The following is a 17,170-nucleotide window of genomic DNA, read 5'->3' as shown; positions in this document are numbered from 1 at the left end:
TAACCCAGGAGTTCCTTGCCTACATTCTACCCAAAAGGTATCCAACTAATATTGTTTCCTTCCTTATTATCCTCGATATATATACTAACTTATTTAGAGTTCCTTTTTGGACCTAATCTTGAACTCTCAAGGTATTACATTCTCCCCCCTTGAGCACATGACTTCCTCGTCATATGACTTTACAACTGGTCCCAGATCTTCTCTCATTTGGGGGATGCCATCTTAGAAACCTGCCAGGAGTCGCTCCTTGTTTAGGCCCTCATGCCTCGGCGCCACTCCACGCCCTCATCGGACCGCCTTCACCAAGGGTCTGCTCTGATACCACCTATAACATCCCGCACTGAGCGATAGGAAGGACCAGAACAATTTACCCTTATGGGCCTATGCGAACTTCTCAGGGTCACCCGACCTTAAGCTTCCCCAACTCAAGCACGCTTAATTCGGGAGTTCTTTACCTACATTCATCCCAAAAGGTATTTAGCTAGTGTTGTTTCCTTCCTTGCTATCCTCGATATATATATATATATATATACTAGCTTTTTTAGAGTCCATTCTTGGACCTAATCTTGGGCTCTCGGGGTATTACAGTGTGTGTCTCACCTAAATCCCTAAACCTACCAACCCCCCAAATCCCCCAAACCCACCATCCATCAAACCCCCACCTGCAAATCCCCCATATCCTCTTCCACCTCAACCTTTCATTGCCATTAGCCTGTTGTTTCACAGCTAACGAAGTTGATCAAAGCCCTAAAAACAGCAATAAGACACTGATTAAAAAAAATTTGAAATGACTGGAAGATCATGGCAGGATCTGGTTCTCCATGCGGTGCTTGCAAGTTCTTAAGAATAAAATATACCCAATGGTGCGTCTTTGCCCTTTACTTTTGCCATGACGAAGGACCTACTCATTTTGTAGCTATCCACGAGGTTTTTGGTGCCAGTAATGTCTCCAAACTCCTGACTCAGCTTCTGGTAAGTAACCATTATAGGGCTGTCGTTACACTATCATATGAAGCTCAAGCTAGACTTTAAGATCCCATTTACAACTGTGTATCCTATATTTTTGCCCTCCAACAGCAGGTTGTCGATCTGCAAGTTCATATAGTTTTATTGAAGGGATTTCTGTTTGCAAACTCTTGTGTAAACCCTCAAAATGTTCAAAATTGGTTTCACCTATAAACTAAATAATAGAGAATAAAAATGTAAGCACAATAAAAAGCTTTGATCTCTTGAGAGCTTGGTAGAAGAATGATCTAAGAGTTTTAAATGAAGTCCCAACCACCTATTTATAGTTGTGGGTGCAAGTTTCAAAAATCAAACCATTTGATGGAGTGGACGAGTATTAAATGCGGCAAAAACTAGCCGTTATTTGAATTCTGTGAAAAAATCAGTCGACCAATGCAAAACATTTGTTGATAGATTAAAGCACTAATTCAAAAATTAGACAACAGATGAAAATAGTTAGTCAACAGATCACATAAATAACACTATGATTAACATGCATACATATTGCCAGGTGACATATGAGAATGGATTAGTCGCCCGATTCAAGCTATATAACAATATTCAAAAGATGCATGCAATCTGCCAAGCAACAGATGAAACACGATAGATGACAAATTGAGGCAAAATGATTTTAACTATGAAAACGTGCACACTGTTAGGCGAAAAATGGAAATGGATAGACGATTGATTAGTTAAGAAACTTAGGCAACCAAAGCACACATCATGCATGCTATTAGACGCCTGATCAAGGAGGATCAGTCGACGTCATTTCATATATCAGTCGGTTCAATTTCTTCAGGTAATCGACCGAACTAATAGTGTTGAGGGATGTAATTCATCTAACAGTTCATCAATGGTGGGCATGGGAAATTTATCTTTCACTATAGCAGTGTTGAGGGATCGATAATCCACACAAAATCTCTAGGTTCCATCTTACTTACATACCAGTAATATTGGAGAAAAGAATGGACTCTGACTCGGCTTGATGATACCTGTTTCTAGCATCTCATTAACCTGCTTTTCAATCTCTTCCTTTTGACTATAGGGATAATGATATGGTTTTACATTGATGGGTTTGGTGCCAAGTAACAACTGGATGTGATGATCCCATCCGCGATATGGGGGCAGCGTGTTTGGTGCTGTGAAGATGTGCTTGTAGCGTTGAAGAATCCCAAGTAAATCAGGATGGGTATGTGACAATAGAGAGTTCAATTGGGTCTTTACCTCTTGGTCCATGAGGGAGAGTTATGCTTTCTCCTTGGCTGGGCCCGTGTTGATGAGTGGCAAAGGGGTGGCATGGTGGGGTTTTATCCAAGTGGTGGATTCTTTTTGCAACTTAAACACTTGGAGACACATGGATTGAGGTTCTTGTCCATGTGAGGATTCTGTGAGAACTACTTGTCGCCCATATGTTGCAAATTCCATGACCATAGCTTTGTAGTCATGTGAAACCAATCCCAAGGTAGCTAACCATTGAATGCCCAATACCACTTCTAATCCTTAGAGAGGCAGAACAAAGAGGTCCACTTAGATATGATTCCCTTACAGGTAAAGCTCAACCTGGGGACACAACTTAGAGCATAACAAAGATTTCCCACTTTCTAAAAGAACACAAAACTTAGGTGTTTTGCAAGTGGTCATGCACAGCTTCTCTACTAGCGCTTCTTGGATAAAGTTATGTGAACTGCCATTGTTAATGAAAGCAGTCACATTCTCGCCTTGCAAGCTTGCCTTGACTTGGAGAGACCGTGGATTAAGTAGTCTTGAAAGAGAATCCATGTTGGTTGCATTGTAGTCTTGTTCACCAATGTCGGTACGTAGACACTACTTCAAAATCTTCGACATTATCAATTTCACCTTCTTTTTCTTCCCCGATAAGGAGCATAAACAAACCCTTGCACATACGCCTCAAGTTCTACTTTTCATCACAATTAAAGTAAGTCCTTGTTCCTTTTTTATTTGCAGTTCTTTGGGGGTGAGGCATTTAATAGGGATGATGCTGCGTTCTCTTTGTGTCTTTCTCGGTGGTAATGGTAGTAACCCACGAGCTTGTGGTGGACTATATTGGTGACTGCCATTTGTAGCGTTACCATCGCGTTGGACCCTGTGTAACCCTAGTGTCCCTTTCTTGTCTGGAGAATGCTTTGTAAATCAGCATGGTGAGTGTTGTGGGCAGCGACTAGCTCCATTGCTTGGTTCAAATTATTAGGTCGATCCAACTGCAACATACGCCTAAGGTCAGGGTGTAGTCCTGAAACAAAGAAACTAGTAAGTAGAGCATCGTTCACCCGTCACCTGGGACATCATGCGCTCAAAGACATCCTGATAATCTTTTAAGGTGCTGATTTGAGTGAGTTTGGATAATTCTCCTGTTGGGTCCACATAAGAGGAAACACCAAAACGATGCTTAAGAGCTTCTATGAACTCGGGCCATGATCAAAACAGGTTGTGGGAGTACATGTGTTGATACCAAGTTAAAGCAACTCCCTCCATGTGGAAACCCGTAAGGTGGAGTTTGGTAATGCATGATATATTCTGTGAATTGAAAAACAATTCTACCCGGAACAACCAGTCATTTGGATCCGTGCCGTTGAACCTTGGAACCTCCAAACACACCGTGCGAAGATTCAGGCCTTTCTCAGGAGGAATTGCTACTGGTGGATTCTGCTACTGAGTTCCTAGATTCTCCATGGAAACCTGCAATGGCAAAGTTCTTCGATCTTACCATCCATGTTGGCCAAGTAGGTTTGAAGTTGTTGCATTTGGTGAATCAATTCAGCGAACTGACGTTGACTCTCTTCATGAAAAGCTACTAATTCTTCTGCTAGTTCTTGGACCTTCATAACCGAAGAGCAAGTTAGAATCCTCTCAACAACAAAACTAGTTGTTACGAACTTGGGTGTTCTTTGAGTGAACACTAACTCCCAAAGTATGAAAAGATAATGAAACTTGAGAGGTAATTCTCATTCCCCTCAAAACAACGTTCGATAACTTGGTAAATACATGAATAAACCAATAGAAAACGAAATAAGCGGAAACACGAGTCAGAAACAGGGCAGAAACAGAGGGTTAGTGGCTACATGCACAACCCACTTCCTAAAGCTACGATTCTACAACACTCCACAATCAATTCACAAAGTCATCCATCCAAGTCTTAGAGCTTGGCGGAACCTTCGGACCTTTCCACGACTTTTAGGAATCTCAACTATGGGTCTATCATGGGTGCACTATTAGAGTCCATGGTTTTGAGCTACTGAGTCAGCCTCGCCACGTCCCGAGTCTAGAACTACTGAGCCAGCTATTGGGATGTACGTAACACTCAACTAATCAGATCTCTCTCTCTCTCTCTCTCTCTCTCTCTCTCTCTATATATATATATATGCATACCTTGTTGACAATTGAGTTTCTAAAACCCCATGCAATTTCAATGTCAGCTAACCATGCATCATTGACCAACATGTGTCTTTTTTTTTTTAATTGTCTATATTACAGAGGAGATGAGGAAGTGAAGGTTATTTTGAAAAATTTTAAAAACTATCAATCATTTTTTAATAATATGAGAAAAGTGATACATAATTTATAATATCGAGAGAGATTCATTATAATAAAGGGTGTTTGTTGTAATTTACCCATAATTAGGGTGTTCAAATTTCGGTCCAAACCAGAATACATCGAAAAACTTGGTTTGGTTTGAGACTGAATAAGTTCGATTTGAAAAATTTTAAAATCAATCTTTGATCTAGTCTCGATTTTAAATGAAAGGCCAAATAAATTACTATATATACTAACATATATTAAGTAGCAGTAAATACTGCTATATTATTGTATTTACAATAGTATTTATTGTTACAAATTTACAACAGTATATACTATTATAAATACAACATATTTTTATACTATTATATTTACAGCTATATTATTATAAATACGACATTATATATTGTTATACAATAATACATATTATTATATTATTGTATGTATGTATATACAAATTTAATAGGACCAAACTGGACCGAATTGATTCGGTCTGGTCTTGTTCCATCCTTATATAGTCTGATATTCTATCTAAGATTTTAATTAATTTTGATTTTTATTAGGTTTGGATTGATTAAACACCCCTTACCCTTAATATCATCAGATAGACTCCAAACCAAATTATATATAAAGTTAGAATGGATAATGTTAACCATTGATGTAACATGTTATTATGTATTCATATTAAATAATGATGGGATTAAATTAATAATGAGATAAAACAATAATGGGACTAAATGCTTTGTCACAAGTTACAATTATAATTTTTTTTTTATAGAAATTATTAACTTATGCAGTTGAATAATGATTTGACAGATGAATTGGACAAGAAAGATGATGTAACAACGACCTGACTTAAAAGCCATATTATTATCCAATTTATCTTTGTTTCTATCTCCCGAAATTATTATTAAATGGTAAAAGTTAACTCTTTCTAGTAATATTTTATGACTATAACAAATTAATAAGTTTGGTTAATGAATTACTAAATGTCTATGATATATATACTTTATATTAAAGATATTACATAATATGTGCAATATATTCTAATAATATATACTATATATTTTTCTATATTTTTTAATTAATATGCATATACTATATTTTTAAAATTTTAAATAAATACATAAATTTTATTTTTAAAAATATATTTTCAAAATCTAAGAATAAATTGCAATAACCATTTTTTTCTTATTTTCTCAAAATTTTAGAATATGTTTACTTGTAGAAAACTAAAGTAATTTTTCGAAAAATATCTCCCCAAAGATAAAAAAATTAAAAATTGTGTTCAAAATATATTTTTTAAATTGAATAATAGAAAATATTTTTTTTTTGTTTTTAAAATTGTAATAGACCCTTGAAAATATCTCAAAGATGTTCTCAACTCCTTTTTTTTTATTATTATTTTTCACTTATTTCCTAAACAGGACACGTGTTTTCACTTGACTCTATATTTCGAACCTTGTCCATAATATTTTTATTTTTTTATTTTTTTTCCTTAGATTCACAATCACCCTTGCCTTATATCTCTTTTGTTCATAGATTCAGAGCCACCTTATTTTTTCATTTTTTTCACATTCAGAACAATCTCGATTGTCGAAACATCATCACAGACCTATCCTCTCCAACTCTTCATCTCTTCGATTTGTCATCTCCTATGAAATTGATCATCGAGACGTCGTCGTTGTCACTCTAAATTTCTCTTTTCTTTCTTTGAAAAGACGATGATTATCGATCTCAAATAAAAAATAACATGATTTTGAATACATTTTCTCATTTTTAAAATCTAAAACTAATTTTTATATTTAACAGAAATAAATGTACTTTTCATTTTTTTCTAATTTTTTATTAAAATAGAAATAGAGATGATAATTAAAGATAGAAAACAAAAAATATTCTTTAAACAACCTATTAGTTTCTTTCTCATTTTTTTTTTCTTTTTCTTTGTTTGTTTGTTTCTTTTTTTTTTCTTTTTTTTCTTCTTCTATTTTGTCTAATGCCTTGCATTTTCTCCAAGGACGTGTGCCACTATTGTCACTACGTCTGCTCCACTTCTAGGGACGACACCATTGGTAAACTGTGTCGAATTGGAAGAGAAAGAGAAAGTTAAGACTATCGCCGCTTCCTTGTCTTTCTAACTTACATTATTCACTTTGTCCATCTCGACCTCCCTCATCAAAACCCTAATCAAAATCGAACTTTCCACTAACTTTCCATCCTCAAATTTTGAGCTTCGAACAACAATGAATCACAACCATTGCTCAATCACGATTTCATTATCTTTCACAATTGCCTTGTTTCTCTAATCTACATCTTTCTCTTCATCCATCTTAATCTCCCTCACCAAAACCTTAGTCGAATGTCACCACTATCATTCTCATTGCTATTTCGAGCTCAAGCCATCATCTCCAAACTTTTCACCCTCAAATTTTGAGCTTCAAACAGGAGCGAGTCTAAATTATTGCTCACAATCTCCTTGTCTCTCTTCTAATCTTCATCTCCTTCATGCATTGTTTCTTTAGCCATTGATTTTGAGATTTAGTCGATGGATGCCATCACTCAACCATGAAGAAAGGAGAAGAATGAATGGAATTTTGTTTTATTTTCTAAAGACCCTCAAAGTATGGAGTAATATCAATAAGGCCCCCAAAATTTAATCTACTCATGGCCCAGTTTAGTTTAACAGGGCAAGCAAGAAAGCTGTAACTGAAATTCAACAGCTGCCCTTCATCATCTATGAAAATTGAATGGTTGGGATGCTCCGGTGCCGGTACAATGCCGGTATCATAGAAACTTTACTTGTGACGCCTTAATTTGTTGCTTCCTGCCATACAACCAACTACTCTTGTGGATTTTTGTTTTTGTTTTGATCCTCTTATTGTCGCAAGAAATCTCCAAACAATGATCCAAACTACTACACAAATTCTAGAATAGCTGCCACTCATGGCTGCCACTGGAAGCATCAAGGTACCGCTGCGACTGTCGTGTAGCCACCACCACCACCGGCCGCACCGCCATTTCCTCCTCCTAACGCCGACACCGCCGCCGTTCACAATCCATTGCGCTCTAAGCAAGCAAGGCCACCGCTTTCTAACCTCTCTTCTCTCCACCGCCATCTCCGATCCCTCCGTCTCCAACCGCTTAATCCGCAAATTCGTACTCTCCTCGTCCAAATCCGTAGCTCTTAACCTCCTCTCCCATCTTCTCTCCGCTCGCACCCCTCATCAACACTTCTCCTCGCTCGCCTTACCCGTATTTCTCTCTCTCTCTCTCTCTCTCTCTCTACACACACACACACACACACACACACACACACACTTGTACCTGCAATTTACTGTTTTTTCATCGTTCTTGCAGTTGTATTCGAGAATCAGTGAGGCGTCTTGGTTTACTTGGAACCCCCAGATGGTAGCAGACTTGGTGGCTCTACTTCATAAACAAGGCCAGGTGGACGATGCAGAAACCCTAGTTTCCGAGTCCGTCTCCAAATTAGGGTCTCGGGAACGTGATCTGGCTCTCTTCTACTGCAATTTGATAGTTTCTCACTCCCAACACAAATCCAATCCAGGGTTTTTCGACTCCTACGCACGGCTGAAGCAGCTGGCCTGCACTTCGTCCTCCGTTTACGTGAAACGCCGCGCGTACGAATCGATGATCGGTGGCCTGTGCGCCATGGGTCTGCCTCTCGAAGCTGAGAATTTGATGGAAGAGATGAGAGGTCTTGGATTCGACCCATCCGCGTTTGAATTCAGGTATGTGATATATGCTTATGGAAGATCTGGTTTGTTCAACGATATGAAGAGATGCGTGGCTGAAATGGAATCTCGAGGTCTAGGGTCGGACACAATTTGTTCAAACATGGTGCTTTCGTCTTTCGGAGCTCATAGCCAGCTCTCAGAGATGGTTCTTTGGCTGCAAAGGATGAAGAAAACCGGCGTCCCCTTTTCGTTTCGGACTTACAACTCCGTGTTGAATTCGTGCCCAAAGATGATGGAAATGCTTCGAGACATGAAAACCATTCCCATTTCAATCCGAGAGCTGGTAGAGAATTTGCAGGGCGAGGAGGGATTGTTGGTGGAGGAGCTGATGGGATCATCGGTTTTGGAGAAGGCTATGGAATGGAGTGGTTTGGAGGGGAAGTTGGATTTGCACGGAATGCATTTGGGTTCTGCCTACTTGATCATGCTGCAGTGGGCGGAGGAGCTCCGTACAAGGCTCCGGGACGGGAATGAGGGCAAGATACCGGCGCAGATTACAGTCGTTTGTGGGTCGGGGAAGCATAGCAACATCAGGGGTGAGTCGCCGGTGAAAGGTTTGGTAAAGCAGATGGTGGTTCGGATGAATTGTCCGATGAGAATCGACAGGTACAATGTTGGATGTTTTGTTGCCAAAGGAAGAGTGTTGAAACACTGGTTTGCTTCATCCATCTCTGGTACCTCTTGATTTCAACATCTTTTACCTCTCTAGTTTCAGACATCAAGTGATATTGATCAAAACATTTCAACCCTTGGTTTCACCGAGGTATATAAAACAAAATAAAGTAACGATCCAAGCATATATATACATATATATATTCCACAGAGGAAACTCCAGCATTAGAAAAACAAAATTCACCATCCAAATAGCAAGGATGTAAGTAATGCTGCCTCACATCATCCAAGTGCAATAGTTCCATTATATTGCCTGACCAAAAGGGATACTTCTGCCCCACCTCTGCACTATAAGGTTCATGTCGTAAGCCCAGCTCAGTTAGTTGTTCATGCAAGTACATTTACAAGGAATCAAACTGCAAGAGCAAGAAAAAGAGTGTACATCAAATGCCTTTGCAGCCCATATGCAACTTCAATAGCCAACTAATGTGTACTGTACTAGAACATATATGAGAAGATCGATCTTATACAAAATGAAGGGTAATGAAGTCCAGGATTTGATATGCAGACTAGCAGAGCAGACCAACCAGTGGTCTTCACATAAAAAATTTTGCTGTCTAATTGAATATTCTACATGTTGTCGCAGTAATCTCCCATCCCCGTAACTATGCCTGAATGCACCAGCGCAGACCTGGATTTTAACTGAGTTAATTTGGGCCAGAAAATGAAAAAGAAGCTTTCTTGCCTTGGGTAGCCAACAACCAGCATACAACTTGTTGGGTCAACCACTATGAATTGAGGAGAAATGTACCAAACCAAAAAGCCTTGGTAGTGGAATGAACAAGTACGAGGGGGGGAAAAAAATCAAAACAAAGAGGACGCCAATGAGTGAAGGAAGAATGCATAAGAATGCTCAAGTTAAATTATAGAAAGAACCAAGTTAATGAACCACGGTACGAAACTTCGGAAAGTGATTGGGGAAAGGTTAATAAGATACCCTAAGGTGTGTGGAAACCAATTTGGTTTCATGCCTAATAAGTCAATAACCAAACTCATGTTCTTGTTGAGGTGTCTATGGAAAGATATAGAGATGAACAAAAATATTTACATACAATGTTTATAGAATTAGAAAATCTTGTGACAATCCCTAAAAGTGTTACAAAGGATCTTAGAAAAGAAAAGAATTTTAATTGCTTATATAGGTTATTAACACCGCATGGTGCAGAAGTTTGTGTCATAACATGTGAAGAAGATATTAAAGGTTTTTCAATTACAATTGAATTGCATCAAGGATTTGCATTAAGCCCTCATATTGTCACCCTAATTATGGATGAACTAATTAAACACATCCACGCTTGTGACGTCATATATACTATTTGCAAATGGCATTGTCTTGATGGGTGGCACAAAAGAAGACATGAATACTAAGTTTGAGGTATAAAGAACACTTTAAAATCCAGAGATCTTAGATTGAGAAAATTAAAAATCAAATATATAAAATGCAAGTTCAGTACAAATATGTGTGAATGATGATATGTTAAAGATCAAGTTATTCATTAAAAAGAACAATTTAAATATTTTGAATCAATTATCTAAAAAAGATGGAGAGATTACTAAGGATGTTATCCGAAGAAATAAGGTAAGATGATTAAAATAAAAAAAGTGATCAGATATTTTATATGATATTAAGGATCGCCAATGCTCAAAGAAAAAATTTTAAAAGACAACTATAATCCAATTTTTTGTATGACACATGTTAACGCTATAAGACATCAAAGTATGAGAGTAAAGAAGATAAGAATGTTAAAGGTGGATGTGCAGTCACGCAATAAAAAATTAAATTAAAAAAGAGGGTATTTAGACTAAAATTGATATGCTCCCATTGAAGACAAAATGCACGAGACAAAATTAAAATGGTTTAATTATGTGGGAGAAAGCCCAATAAAGGCTATTTTGAGGAAAGTGTATGCACTAGAATAAGTCTTTAGTTAAAAAGGTAAAAGAGGACCTGATTACAACACATGAAGGCAACAGAAAAGGTAACCTAAAATCCCGATGTGCATGGTTGATACTAGTCTTCTAATGACCCTGATAAAAAGAGACTAACAAAACTCCTGTTATACCAAAATTATTAAGCAATGGATTTTTATTAAAACATCAGTTCCCATAATTAGAGATATCAAGGCAAAGGAAGATTCGTCTCAAAATGGCCAAGGGTATAACGCGCATAATACCAGAATCAAGTTAAAAGATTCCTAGTGGCACGTGGTGGCTCCATAGATTCCATCCCATTAATGCATCTATCAGTGAACTTCAGCAATATCTCCTCGTGCTCACAGAAAGATGGAACCTGCCAATGAGTTTGGTCCAGGGATACTGTCAGATCTTATGGGTGTTCTACATGAGAAAGCAGAATAAATGGTTCTATCTCCTTCCCACCACAATCATTTGAGAGAGAGAGAGGGGGGCCAGATAACAAGCAAATAGATAGTAGGTATAGACAAACACAAGACTGAGAGCCAAGATCCTTACCTTAGCTTCATTGCTTGACAGGCCATTCTCTTGATGATTGCTTCAATATTTTCCAAGTTGTCTCCAATCATATCAGGTGCTGTAAAGCTCAAAAGTGTATGATAACACAAAAAAGCAAGAAGCAAAACAACCATAATTAATAATGACTACAAAGTCTACCATGGAATGAAGTTTCTTTGCATCTGTTTTTCTATCTAATAGCATAAAAGGCCAGTGCCCCTGATCATTGAGTGTGTTGACCTGTAAGAAACGTGGTATATTACAGTTAGGCTGCAAGAAAATAGGACATAAGTTGCTGCTCAACTATTTACACGCAATCAAGTGAACAAGTATTAAATGAACAAATAGACACATGTATCCTCTACTGGTCACGAGATGAACTGGGGTTATATATATACAGAGAAAGAGAGGGATGGATATATCATTTTCAAAGATGGAGGTCAAGGTTCTATTTATAAGAGGATTAGACCCAAGGCCACTCACCAGGCACATGACCAGCAATGACAGGTGAAAAGCGACTGTTTTGTGGCTTTTTCCCAACAAACTAGAGATAGCAACAGCAATTTCTACTGGTGCTCGAATTCCCAAAGCCTTCACAGCCACAAGCGGGACTCGTGGTCATGCGTGCTCTAAGTATTGAGGTGGACAGTCCATGTCATGTTAGTCATTCTGAAATTGTCTTCATGTAGGCGTCATCAATTGAGGAAAAATGATCTAGCCCGAGTGCCATAAGTTCGCTTAGGGACCTCGTAATAACAGAACTAAGCTGATCCTAGGCCATACTTCTGATCGTTGCTTTGGAGGATAAAAGCCTTTGGAGAACCAAGTGTTGGATAGAAGTATGCCGAAGTTGAGAAGGTACTCAGCTGAACCAAGAGATGTTGGAGCATTGACTAAATGGAGACAGAACAATTTGGGTGGAGGTCTGCTCGAGCAAAGGAGGTAGGACCTTGCAAGCCTGACTACTCCTGCTCCTGTTGCTTGGCCCAAACTAAGACACTTCGTATGTTACCTTTGGCCAACAGATCTCTGTCTATAGAGCAACTTGAGATGCAGAAAAATCCCATTGGTCTAGGTGTCACCTCAAAACACAGAAGTGTGGAATTAATGCCTAAAAAGAATGTACGTGGATGTAATTCTGCCCCAAACCGAATGCACCTGTCAGCCCCTGCACCTCCACAAAATAATGACATCAAGGTAAAGTCAGTTCGCATGAAACCAACAAAACAACACATATCACGTCTTAATCCTACTATATGGGATTGGCTACATAAATTTTAACTTATCAGTCATTTCTATCTATAGTCTCATTTTCTATAAGGTCCTTATTACTCGCATGAAAAATAACAAAAAAACTTGTGTCAAGTTTATCAAGATACCCTCACTTTTTTCTCCCTACAAAAAAAAAAAAAAAAAAATCTTGTTTTTATCCCTACAAAATAAACCATGGGGGACAAACTGAACTCTAATGGGTTAACATCATAACAAAACAAGGGTGGGCTGCAGCCAGCAGAAAGGTATCCGCGAGGATTTGATCAACTTCTCGCCTCACCCATAACCACCATGGCTTCTAAACATAGGAATTAGATTTTGGCATAAAAATGCTGCAATGGACGACCAAACTTAAGTCTAATCTAGAAATAATGCCCAATCTTTGACAGAAGCTCACTTAAAGCAATAAATTTCCATAAAGCATCTCTGTCAGCTGAAAATCACTGGTTATAAAAGTGAACAAGAAAAATTGTTAGTAAACTTGCATGGATGCTATTTGGCCTTTAGGTGGCATGGGATTAACAGGTTCAAATGGAAAATCATTCTGTCAGGAATTAAGTTGTGCTTGCCAATGACACTGAATGGCTAAACCACTCCAAATAATAAGTCAACAGTTTCTAAGCAGAATAGATTCTTTCCATTCAACTTAAATACTCAACTCTGCTGAAAGTACACAATCACACAAATTATGGAGATACTGATAAAACTAGTAATTTTTATTTAAATCTGACCAACTTAATTATTTTTAGGTGATGAAAAACTATTGCATGTGTCTACTTAATTTGCATGCATAAAAGTACTAATGCTCTCATCTTCCACACTCAAGTCCACACCGTCTACATCACTAACATTCTTGTATATATTCTCATTTCAAGTTAGCAGGGGTAATGACAATAATATTTACCTCCTTGAATCTGGTTCTATAGTTAGAACTAGCAACATATCGAACTTTAATCCCACGAGGTGGGGTTGACTACATGAATTTTGTTGTATAGTTGGAACTAATGTGGTGAAAATGCCACAGGAATAGATAAAAGACAAAAGAACAAAACCAATAATGCTTCTTGATCCAGGCTCATGGTCTGTAAAGTATCATGATCACAGAACAGATCAAACATCAAGCAAGACCAACCTACTGGTAAATAGCAAAATGGAAAGCCCATAAATACCAGTTGAGTGAAACTTACAAGATTATTACTCAAAGTAATATATGTGAAACTAGGTCTCATTGAAAGATGACATATGAAGATAGGCCGCAACATGTAGTGCAACTAAATGAAATCCATCCAAGGACCCAAAGATCATGGTTTTGATCCACACACAGAGCAATGCACATTCATAACTCTAGTTTACTAGTATATACTCATTTTTCAACGAACTATCTCAATAAGATTGGAAGGAACAACAATAAGAACCAAAGACATACTTACCCTTGACAACTACAGTAAAACGTGTTTAGTTTGCTCCTCTCAAAACCAAGGCATCCACCATATATACATCTTTCCAAGGTTTTTATGTGAAACTGCTTCAGCAATCAAGCGACGAGCCTGTCCTTCAATGGCAAGAGGTAGAGATGGTGCTGCTCCAACACCAACAACAACTCCTTGTAGCCGTGCTTCAATATTACTGATGGCTCGCTGCAATTTTCATAAACAGTATTCTTGAGGGTTACCTCTTCAAAATATGTTGCACACAAATGGATAGACCAAGAAATGAAAAAATTGCCATCAAATGAACAGACCAGTGTTGAGAAGTTAATTGCCAAGATGTGCAAAATATGAGCGTAGTTAAGACGAGAATGTTAAAGAAGATGTGGGCCATACAAGAAAAATATAAACAAGATTATACACAGTAAGGTTAGACTGGTGCCTACTGAAGATAGATGATAGTTACGATTTAAGGTGGTTTGGACATGTAATAGATGCACTTATAAGGTGAATGGATGAAATGGAGAAGATTTGTAGCAAAAGAGAGGAAAACCAAAATAAACTTGGTGAGAATTAGATGACACAGGTTATAACGATACTATAGAAGATAAAGTTATGGATACAGATGGTTGGAGATCTAAAATTCATGTATCCCACCTAGTGGAGAAAGGGTCGTGATTGTTGTTAAATGGATAGACCAAACTTATAAGTTGTTGGATTTCAGCAAAGAATCACAGAATAATATTAATTTCATAGAAATCCTTTTAGGATAGTCCTATTTTGGGAAGTTGCCATGTTTATGATTGTTAGCTTTTCTTTTATGATTCCTGCTCAATCAGTCCTATAATTTAGTAGACTAACTATAGGAAGTATAAATCTATATATCAATCAGTCCTATAATTTAATAGACTAACTATAGGAAGTACTACTGTATATATTTGAACTGACATTGATGATGGAATACCGAGAATAAATTGATAAGTGTTGGAAATCAAATCCTGATATTTCTCTCATGGATGAGACTAAGTGATAAGGTTGGTTCGAGATAAGAGAAGATTATAAAGATTAAAGTGATAACGTAGTTATGCTACCTATTTTTTTTTAAGCATTCTATCCATATCGAGTTATTTTTCACATTTTGCATCTATTGGATATGATTTGTGAAATTGCATGGCAAGTGGTTTCGTTGCATTGTTATATTGAAATCATGTCATAATCCGGTGAGATGGGATGGGGTCTTCTTGAGAATGGGGCAAGGTTAATCCCGGTGATCGGGTGACGTGGATAGGCACTCGGGGATTAACTATGTCGCGACAAGGTCAATCCCAACGGTGTGTGGGGTGGATTTTCCACGAGAGGTTGAGTATGTCAGGAAAATTTCTCAAGGGTGACGTGTCGTATTGTTTTCATATATGCCATGCTTATGTTCATTTCATGCATTCTCTAAAACTGTTTTATGTGCCATCACTTAGATGATTCAGCATCTAATATGGGTTCTGCCCTTGGAACATTTGACGTTCCAGACGAAAGTCGCAACAGAGATGAGGACGTGATCGGATAAAGTTGAGGAAGTACAAGCGTGTTAGATGATATTTATGTTTTCTTTCAGTTATGTAATCCTTATTTTGTTTGGAAGATGGTTTGTTTAAACGGTTGTAATATCATATGATGTTAGGTTTTGTTATTTCCGTTGTGTGAGGTTATGCTTTGTTTAGTTTAGATCTATTAGTCTTAATAATACAAAGGTTAGACTGGAATTCTAGGGTTTTGTTAGCATTTGAAGATTGTTCTTTGAAAACACTGTGCATGTATGGATCTTATGTATTGGCGAAAATCCCGATAACTCCTTATAGTGGCACGCTTGGCGAGGAGGGGTGTTATAATTGGTATCAGAGCCTTAGGTTAGTTAAATTGTAAAACTTAGCTTGGTTAGGACTACTGGACGAAAACTTAGAGTAGGATTATGGATCCTAAGAAACACTTGAAACTTAGAAGAAACAATATGGAAACTCTAGGACACATACGTTCGAGGTTTCTGAGTAGAATTTATGTGTTATTAGCAACAATGGTGGACCAAGTGTTGTGTCATAACAACAATGGTGGACCAAGTGTTGTTGACTCATTGGGTGCAAAGGATCGAAACTCGAGGAAACCCACAAGAGGAAGACGTGATTGTGTTTTTGAATGCAATGGAGGATATCATAGATGATGTACCCCTGAGCTATCGACAATTAGGAGATTTGGCAGAGTACTAGATCAACTATCTTATCAACATGTTGGTAGGGGAATGGAAGACTTATGCCCAGTGGATATAGCCAAATTGGGAATTTGAAACCTTAAACGAATTCTGCGTAAGGATTCAGGCACAGTACGAGAATCTGTACGGAGAGGCTATGAAGGAAGAAGCTCAGGAAGATGCTGCTGCTGCGAAACTCAAAGAAGAAGAGGATGTCATCGACTTCAGTATTAACAAGGAGTCTCATGAGGATAAAAGACCCCCGGCTAAGTCAGACAATGACATCGATACTAAGGAGCCATGGATTTGGAGGCCGAAGAATTAGTCGAAGAAAAAAAATTTATGCTTATTTTCTTTTATGTTAGAATGTTATGCTAAGTAGATTCACTTTAAGGAATAAAACTACCTTTACGAGAAACGGTATCACTCGAGTATAATTTATTTTCATTTATCGCTTCAGATGGTAACCACACGGCGACCTAGAGAATCAATTGTCAACAGTTATGGAAGGAGAGAGGAAGATAATCTTGAAGATCAAGGTAATCATAGGAATGCCCCAAGAAGGAATGATAGGTATGTTGGAGAATCAAGCACACGTGAAAATCAATTTGATAGGATGGAAAGGTTTTTGGGAAGTATGTTGACCTATGTGAGTAGAGAGGAACCTCTGTTGCATGAGGTTATGCTTTGTTTAGTTTAGATCTGTTGGTCTTAATAATACAAAGGTTGGACGGGGGTTCTGGGGTTTTGTTAGCATGTGAAGATTGTTTTTTGAAAACACTGCGCATGTATGG

General features: G+C 37.8%; 2 protein-coding genes across 2 annotated transcripts in view; one reads left to right on the top strand and one right to left on the bottom strand.

Annotated features, from left to right (window-relative positions):
• The first annotated feature begins 7,238 nt into the window (after window positions 1-7,238).
• On the top strand, window positions 7,239-9,102 carry LOC127801499 (pentatricopeptide repeat-containing protein At2g17033). The gene is made up of 2 exons (XM_052336705.1): window positions 7,239-7,791; window positions 7,897-9,102. Exons 1-2 carry the CDS (start codon window positions 7,483-7,485, stop codon window positions 8,980-8,982), a joined length of 1,395 nt encoding a protein of 464 aa, XP_052192665.1. The 5' UTR covers window positions 7,239-7,482; the 3' UTR covers window positions 8,983-9,102.
• The window catches only part of LOC127801498 (serine/threonine-protein kinase ATR), a 51,957-nt gene continuing 43,862 nt past the window's right edge, over window positions 9,076-17,170 (bottom strand). The window contains 6 exon segments of the mRNA XM_052336704.1: window positions 9,076-9,325; window positions 11,144-11,259; window positions 11,442-11,520; window positions 11,601-11,681; window positions 11,925-12,609; window positions 14,144-14,350. Coding sequence (XP_052192664.1) covers window positions 14,183-14,350 — 168 coding nt within the window. The 3' untranslated portion in view covers window positions 9,076-9,325; window positions 11,144-11,259; window positions 11,442-11,520; ... (1 more) ...; window positions 11,925-12,609; window positions 14,144-14,182.

Source organism: Diospyros lotus, chromosome 5 (assembly GCF_014633365.1).
Source record: "Diospyros lotus cultivar Yz01 chromosome 5, ASM1463336v1, whole genome shotgun sequence".
In the NCBI taxonomy this organism is placed as follows: domain Eukaryota; kingdom Viridiplantae; phylum Streptophyta; class Magnoliopsida; order Ericales; family Ebenaceae; genus Diospyros; species Diospyros lotus.
Note: the sequence above shows the minus strand (reverse complement) of the source record. Positions and strands in the feature narration are given on the sequence as shown.

Coding starts and splice junctions, on each gene's coding strand:
- LOC127801499 (XM_052336705.1), top strand. CDS start 7,483: ATGGCTGCCACTGGAAGCATCAAGGTACCGCTGCGACTGTCGTGTAGC. Junction 7,792..7,896: donor TCTCCTCGCTCGCCTTACCC/GTATTTCTCTCT, acceptor TCGTTCTTGCAG/TTGTATTCGAGAATCAGTGA.